This window comes from Cajanus cajan, chromosome 10, assembly GCF_000230855.2.
Source record: "Cajanus cajan strain Asha chromosome 10, NIPB_CcT2T_4, whole genome shotgun sequence".
Classification (NCBI taxonomy): Eukaryota; Viridiplantae; Streptophyta; class Magnoliopsida; order Fabales; family Fabaceae; genus Cajanus; species Cajanus cajan.
This window is the reverse complement of record NC_138526.1, coordinates 29,336,865-29,345,173: the sequence shown is the minus strand read 5'-3', so window position 1 is coordinate 29,345,173 and position 8,309 is coordinate 29,336,865. Positions and strand designations below refer to the sequence as shown.

The 8,309-nt window shown below is 32.1% G+C and overlaps 2 protein-coding genes across 2 annotated transcripts; both read right to left on the bottom strand.

The window, feature by feature from the left end:
- Positions 1 to 1,765: 1,765 nt before the first annotated feature.
- On the bottom strand, positions 1,766 to 3,242 carry LOC109801866 (aspartic proteinase CDR1). The gene has a single exon (XM_020363010.3). It carries the CDS (start codon positions 3,189 to 3,191, stop codon positions 1,884 to 1,886), a length of 1,308 nt encoding a protein of 435 aa, XP_020218599.2. The 5' UTR covers positions 3,192 to 3,242; the 3' UTR covers positions 1,766 to 1,883.
- Positions 3,243 to 7,222: 3,980 nt separating this feature from the next.
- On the bottom strand, positions 7,223 to 7,884 carry LOC145952412 (uncharacterized). Its single transcript, XM_083064775.1, has 3 exons — positions 7,796 to 7,884; positions 7,491 to 7,673; positions 7,223 to 7,379 (listed from the first exon to the last, which is right to left on the bottom strand). The coding sequence occupies exons 1-3, from the start codon at positions 7,882 to 7,884 to the stop codon at positions 7,223 to 7,225; spliced, it is 429 nt and encodes a 142-aa protein (XP_082920901.1).
- Between the last annotated feature and the right edge of the window lie 425 nt (positions 7,885 to 8,309).

Sequence of the window (8,309 nt, the reverse complement as noted above, 5' to 3'; positions counted from 1 at the left end):
TTTATTTCGTCAACTTAGTCGACATAAAGTAAAAAAATTAAAATAAAATAAATAAACAACCAATTGTGTTAATTTAAAGTTGGATTTTTGCTAGTGTGTTATTCGGTTATTCATCAAGTCAGTTCACAAAACTCCTAAACAAACTATAATTTTCTCAAATACAATAGTGTTGGAAAAATACATAAGGTTTGATAACTTTACTAACAACTACACCAACACAAAGTTAACTATAAATAGTGTCACCCAAGCTGATGTGAAGAAAAAAATACAAATTAAATTAAATTATATTTATTTCGTCACCTTAGTCGACAGAAAGTAAAAAAATTAAAATAAAATAAATAAACAACCAATTGTGTTAGTTTAAAGTTGGATTTTTGCTAGTGTGTTATTCGGTTATTCATCAAGTCAGTTCACAAAACTCCTAAACAAACTATAATTTTCTCATTGATTAATGGAATGTCTTTTATTCAAAAATAATAAGATGGTACCATAGTTTATTTTAATTATTATTGTATATCAAGTTACTTGTTATCAAGTTATTATCATATCAAGATACAAATATTAAGTCCAATAAAATTTATGCTCAAAATATTCGGTCATTAGTGTGAGAGTTATGTTAAATATTTTAAATCAAATAGTGATATGATCAAATTTTAAATATTTAGATCGAAGAATAATGGATAAAAAGAAAAAAGTTAAAAAATAATTATCATCTTATAAATTGATTTTGTAATATTAAGTTAACTCATAGTTCATTCTTGATCAAGATTTTAAGGTAGAGTATAACCTTGAATGATAAATAATGATATGTTTGTTTAAACTTATTTCTTTAAAAAAAAAAACTTATGTTTAATAAAATAAGTAATTTTATACTTTTTTAATAAGTTTATCTATTTTTTTAAAATAAGCAGTTTTATTTATTTATTTATTACTTTCTTTCAGGTAGCAATCCTTATCTGCCTTTTAAAGAAAAGATAAAAAGCAATTCTTTAAAAACATATTTTTATAAGCTTAAATAAACGGACCCAATTTCTTTTCACCCTACGGATTGTTCGAAAGAGTAGAAGTTAAAACTCTACTTTCGTTAATTATTGGCATGTTCAAGTTATGGATATGTAAGTGTTTCTCATAGTTCGTACTATATATGATGATAGATGCATGTGATCAAGTTTAAGATTTCAATAATATTTAAAAAGATAGAAGTTATTTATTCTTAAGACACCACAATATATTTACGCAAATTTAATCCTAACCATAAGTGAACATGCATCTCCACTGATATTGGACAGAATGACATACCAATTATGACGTACTAAGCACAAAATAATTTTGTATCAAATAATTAAGAAGTCATTTATTATAAAAGAATACAAGGAATATTTTAACACTGGTACACATAAATGAAGTCCCGGTTAACAAAGTATTTGGTACAACATTGTTTAAAGCATTTTAAAGGACAAACATACCAATCTTTGAAAATAAATTTTCCCCTTTCAAATATGCTAGTACTGAATCAGTTCTTCTTATTGAAAAGAAATCACATGTATCTATTTTAGTAACCACCTTGGTCTCTATTTTTTTTGGACTATTACACCCTTTTATTTTAAAAAATTAGAAAAAATATTTTTAATCAAATTTAAAATCTTAAAACTAATGAATTTATACTAATATATAAAGAAATTTCACTCTCAATAATTATTTTTAATTTTTAATTTTTTAATTTTTATTTTTATATAGACTATTTTATTCTTTATTTATTTTTTAATAACTACTTTTTTATGAGTAACTTGTCATTTTTTTTATTGACTTATTTTTTCAATACAATATAGGCAGGAATGTCTTTTTCCCGCTAGTAATACTTAATTTCTTTTCATAACATTATATTAAATTTTGGTACAATCGGCTGGAGCAAAAGAAACCTTCTTCCCTTGGAGATCATACTCCACTTGAAAATCAATTTGTGCAATACTTCCAAAGATGGAAATTCCACTCAAATTGCTCGGTACTACCGCCAAGCACAGCATGTTTCTATATTCAACCCTAAAAAGAAGGTTCTTAGGGTTCAGGGAAACCCTAGCTCCCGTAAATTGAAACGCAATATCAGGGAAAGCCAAAATCTTACGATATGGAAAACAAAAGTTAAATGGGAATGGAAGATCCTGTGTTGCCTCAACAGATAGGGCTTCTTGCAACGAGGCTACAAAATTGGGGTAAAAGGTTTGATCAATATACGTCAACATGGTCCCAGAATCAATGATTACGTTGCCGACAGTTTGACCCGTTTGCAACACCTTTTGTCCGATAGTTATGGATTCAAGATTGAGAAAGTAAAAGGTGGGAAAATTGGGATTAATTATGAGTGGAGTGGACACAACCCCATTTCCCGTTATTGTTGCTTCACTTCCAAATCTCAATTTGCTAGTGGAGTTTGAAGTAAAAGGAAGCAAACAATACGAGAACTTGTAACCAATTTTATCACCTATTTGTGACACTAGTGACAATGGTCCCGGTCCAAGACCCACTAGTCCCGTGACTTTGTCGCTAGTAGGAAACGATAAATTGTTGTAGAGTCCACATCCGAAAACAGAATTAGGAAAATTAACAGTTTGATTCTCAACCTTGGAACCCAAATTAATGGTTTCAGTGCCCAATAGTCCTCCGGTGATTGATTTCTCCAAATATCCGTACCCGTATATGCACTCACCTGCATTTCCACAAAGACGTTGATGAGGTGGAAAATATAGGCAAGGTTGTGAGCCACATGACAAAGCGTTGAACGTGGAAGATTTAAGTGGTTCAAACAATGGTGTGTCTTGTGGGAAACAATTCGCACAAGGGGAACATTGCACCCAAATAAGATTACTCCCCGTGTCTGCAATAGCAAGTCTTTCCACTGGAGGGGTACCGATGTGAAATCTCACTAGGTGTTCACCATTTTCTGGGATCAAAATAGTTTCGGGTGATTTGTTCTCATCTAGAGTGTGTGCAACTCGGTTGAACCGTGAAATGGAGCGCAGTGCAGCGTTTTTTATGCGCTCTGATGGGGTGAGTGAAGGGTTGTAAAAGGGTGACAATGGTGAATCTCGATGAATAAGGTCGACGCTGAAGCCCCTTAGAGTTTTCGTGGCTTCAGCGAAGGATGCAATGGAGAGTGAGCATAAGGCTAAAGAAAAGAACACGAAAGGATGCATGTTGAGGGGATTAAACTGAGATTTGAAGAAGTGGTTATGGGAAGCATGTTGAGGTGCCACTATTTAATGAGTTTTGAGTTTGCATGAGTTATTTCTCCATGTTGGGTTGGGGCCAATTCAACTTGTGGGAGAAATGGTTTTCTATTTCAACAAAGGCCAAATGTGAAATTGTTTAATAATTTTGAGAAATGGTTTTCGGTCTCAGCTTTGGAACGTTGAAGAAATACTTAAAAAACAATGTGAGATGGTTTACAGTAGGGGTGGGCAAAAAAAACTAAACTGACCTAAACTGAATTGAACTGGTGGTGAACTGTACTATAAAAAACTGAACTATTTGTAAAAAAAACTGAACTGAACTGTTGTAAAGTTGAACTGTACTGAACTATAAAAACTGAACTGAATTATAAAAATTGAACTATTTTTATAAAAGAATAAAAATTAAATGTGTTTAACATGTTATGTCTTAATAGATTAGCTCGATAGTCTAATAACCAAAATTTTAGAAAAAAAGTAATTTGAAAAAAAATTATATCAATTTTGTTAAACTTAACGGATCAATTGAGCTATGTTGAACTACTTAATTTTAGGCTTAAAATTCACTGAGTTTGTTTGACTTAATTTTATATTTTTTTCCTTTGAAAAATTTAAATAAAATGGAAAATAAAGTAAAGTTGACAAATGTGTCCTATTTTGATAGATCAATGAGTCAAAATTGTTCAATTCAAAATATCATAACAGTTTAGTGCAGTTTAAATTGCAGTTCAGTTCAAATTTTTATAGTATAGTTCAGTTCAGTTCAATGACACAAAAGAATAGTTCAGTTCAGTTCGTCTGAATTAATATTTAGTATAGTTCAGTTCATATGAACTACTTTTAAGTTCAGTATAGTTTTTATAAGTTCAGTTCAGTTCAATTCGTTTTGCCCACCCCTAGTTTACAGTCTCGAAAGATTATTTAGTTTTGTTTACTGCAATGAAGAGTGAGGTTAATTATATGTTTATACTATTCTTACGATTTTTATACCTTGTTAATTACGATGATCATTAGTTGACATGTGATGGAGATTCCTAAAATATTGGCACATTATTCCTTCCAACATATTATTTGTATCGGTTAAAATCACTAACTGTACATTACCTATCGCTTAGCCATCTAGAGAGAGTAATATTTTTAGAGATAAAATTTCACTCCTTAATTAAAAATCACAAATATCAAACCATTTGTTAATAATTCTTTTTATATATAAATACCTCAATATATATTAAATACTTGTAGTTTTTATGATAAAAAATATTCAAACAAGAAATCACGAGGAATGATTCAAATTCAATACCAAAAGTCATCCAATATAGATTTTTATGTAAACAATAAATATTTAACATCAAAATAACTATATAAAAAGTTAACTATTCGAATATAAGGGACGGGAAATAAAAGGTTGGAGAGAATTTAACCCATAATAAAAGAAATAAAAAATAGATTAAGACTTACAATAAATGTTACTGTAGCATATAGATGGAATTAAATAAGCAGTCTATTAGAGATTTATTAGAAGCATTTGCTAAATCTAAATTGCATATCAGAAAAACAAAGCTCGTGTAGGCCTTGGAATGCTATCTGAATCTCTATCAATCTTTTTCAAAGTACTTACTCAGTAGAAGAAGTTATATTTGGTCTAGATCCTTCAAGAGGTGCCTCCCCGCCACCTTCTGTGATACCCTTACTATCCCAACACATATATTGTAATAATAAAACTAACGAATAAATCTTCTACGTTAATAAAAGGGTTCAAATGAGAAACTTCAAAATTATTCTTCAATAACCACAATAATAAAAATTTAGAAAATGAAACACAAGAGTTTACAAATTGTTTTCAAAATAATATTTACAATTCCAAATCCATATAAAAATATATGTCCTAAAAATCCTCTGCCCCGATCTCACAATATCAGAGCATACCCATAATTTAACTGTTGGCATTCTAGATGTCACTCGTAGCCAGATCTTCCTCACCTAAAACATCCACAATTTGTATGGTGAGAAAAGAAAACATCTATATATATAAAGTATATAAGGAAAACGCAACATATCGTCTCATTATACTTAATAAAATATTCATAAACATTTCAACATGTCATAACTCGATCAATCATACATCATCATCATGTCATAATTCGCAATCACACCAATCATCACAAATCTTGCCCTTCACACTATGGCAAGGTCACGTTACCCATTTAATAATCCAAGGCCGTGCTCACCCCTGATATAACACTATGTCAAGGTCACGTTTCCCCTGTAGCATATCTAGCCCAAGGTCGTGCTCACCCCCGACATGTTAACCAAGGTCACGATACCCACGTAACAATCCAAGGTCGTGCTCACCCTTGATATAACATTGTGTCAAGGTCACGTTACCCGTAACCCAAGGCCGTGCTCACCCCTGACATGTTAACCAAGATCACGATATCCATATAGCAATCTCAGGCCGTGCTCACCCCTGATATAACACTATGCCAAGGTCACGTTACCCTTAACCTAGGGTCGTGCTCACCCCTGACATGTTAACCAAGGTCACGATACCCATGTAACAATCCCGGGCCGTTCTCACCCCTGGTCATAGGTGTGAAGAACCACAATCACATCTCAATCACATTCCACACAACATCTCATTGTTCAATTCCATACACACATCAGATAAGTCCAAAATAATGGGTTTCATACATCTCAAGCAATTCACATCTAAGTCATCAATTTTACCAATTAATATAATAATCAATGGAATTATCAATTTAATACAATCTTAACATAAATAGTAAAACCCCCAATTGTTCCAAAGCCTAGCTCACAGACACTTTTTTACAATTTCATTTTCTCTCCCAGATCATCATTCTTACAAATTATTAGCATATTTATAATCTTCAACACATACAAAATCTAATGGGATCATCAATTTCTCAAACAGAAATCATCCAATTTTTCACAACCTAACTTACAGGCAATTTTCTATAATTTCGTTCTCTCTCCCAGAGCATCATTTTTACAAAAAAATCATATATTCGTAGTCCTAAATATATACAGAATCACATAAGACCAATAATTCTCCAAACATAAATAATTATAAAATTACTCATAATCCTAAGGGACTCTTCCTCTACCCAATTTCCTCATGTAACTCTACATATAAATAATCTCCTTTTCCCCCGTACCTAGATGAGCAGAAGACGAATGGTCTTGGTGTGATCTAAGATCGTTCTTTAGTATTCTTCCTTAGAACTCTTTGTTTCTCCTCTTTTTTTCCCTTAACCCTTCAGAATGCAAATGAGGCAGATAGGGTTGACACCACCTGACTCCTTTCTTAAAATTAATCCATTGGGTTGGGTCAACCCAACCCATTTTCCTTCTCTTCTAACTCACTTCTCTTTTTCCTCAAAATAATTAAATAAAATAAATACATGTATATTATAAAATATTTTTCCTCTATAATAATAATATATTTCTGACCCAAAATATAAAAATATAATTTCAATAACAAAATATCATATAAAATCAACCTTCTCTTAAAACATATAAATATTTATTTAAAAAATGCTAATAAAAATACTTATTTAATACGTACAAAATAATTGTCCAAAATAATAATTATTTAAAATGTACAAAATAATATTTCTCTATAATTATTAAAATAATTATGACCGAATACCATCTAATAATAATAATAATAATAATATCCTTTTTGAAAATTGGGGTGTTACACCTTCATTTACAATGAAATATTGCAAAAGCATAAGAAATGTACCATCAAACAACTTAAGTGCAGAGGTATGAAATCAAGAACATTGAAATGAATAATAGTTTTTTTTTATCAGCAAAGATAGATATATATTATAAAGGTACCAGGGGTACCAAAAACTCGTACACGAGTAGAATGTAATACCAAAATACACAATAATACATAAATAGATGCTTATGTATGATCACCTCTATCATGTGATATTACCAACTAAAACCGAGCCTTACATGAAGCCAATTCAAGCCTTAAGACATGCAGCTGGACTAGCCATCCATTGATCAAAATTATAGCAGAATTGTTCGTTGTTGATCTTTAGCCATGACCAGACCATGTGATCAATGTTATTTTTCAACCTCTCCACATCTACATTTTCCCCTCTGAAGATTTTGTTGTTCCTACAACGCCATATGTACCATATTACAACACTCCTTATAATACATTTTCAAGCGTTGATTGAGGGAGAACATACCAACAATGATGCCATACTTTATTAGTAATCCGACAACAGAAGAACAAATGAGAGGAAGTTTCTTGTTTCATTACAAAAAGCACAACGCCCTTGGGAATCACTTAATATAACACCTCTTGACTGCAAATTTTCTACTGTTGGTAGGGCGTTTTGAACCAATCTCCACATTAGAACTGCTGCTGTCGGTGGTATTCCCAGTTGCCAAAGCCCTCCACATACTCTATTAGTTTGTCCAATATGTTGTAAATTATGAAAGGCAGTATATGCATAATGAACTGAGAAATCCCCCGTGTTATCTGCCAACCACACCCACTTGTCTTGATCTTGTTTTACTAGGTTTACTTGTGATAGTAGCTGCTGGAAGGTAGACCACTGTATTTGGTCTCTTTGAAGTCAAGTCCTTCTCCAATAGAACTGCCAATTCCACTCATTTTCTACCCAGTTGCCCATGTCTACCAATTTATTATGTTTTTGGTTAGAGTTGATATAGATCCGAGGGAATGCATTTATTAAGCTTTCACCTCCCAGCCACGTGTCTTGCCAGAACCTTAACTTTCTACCATCACCTATTTTCCACCTCACTAATTTATCAAACCATTGTTGCTGGTCTTGTCCTGTCGCCACCGGCCCGAAACGGGCTTTCGGCATTCGCGAAGGATGGTTGGACTCGTTTAATTGTTTAAAAATATGGATTGCTAGAATGACGTATTCTCAAACTGAGACCTTGTCAAACGAGCAATTTTATTAAATGATCCACCAATCCATATTAATCCCAAGCGGGACCCTCCATGGATTAGTGGTTTTCGCAAAAAGGAGGGGTTCGTGGAGTCGCCACCAATGTTTTACTCAAAACATT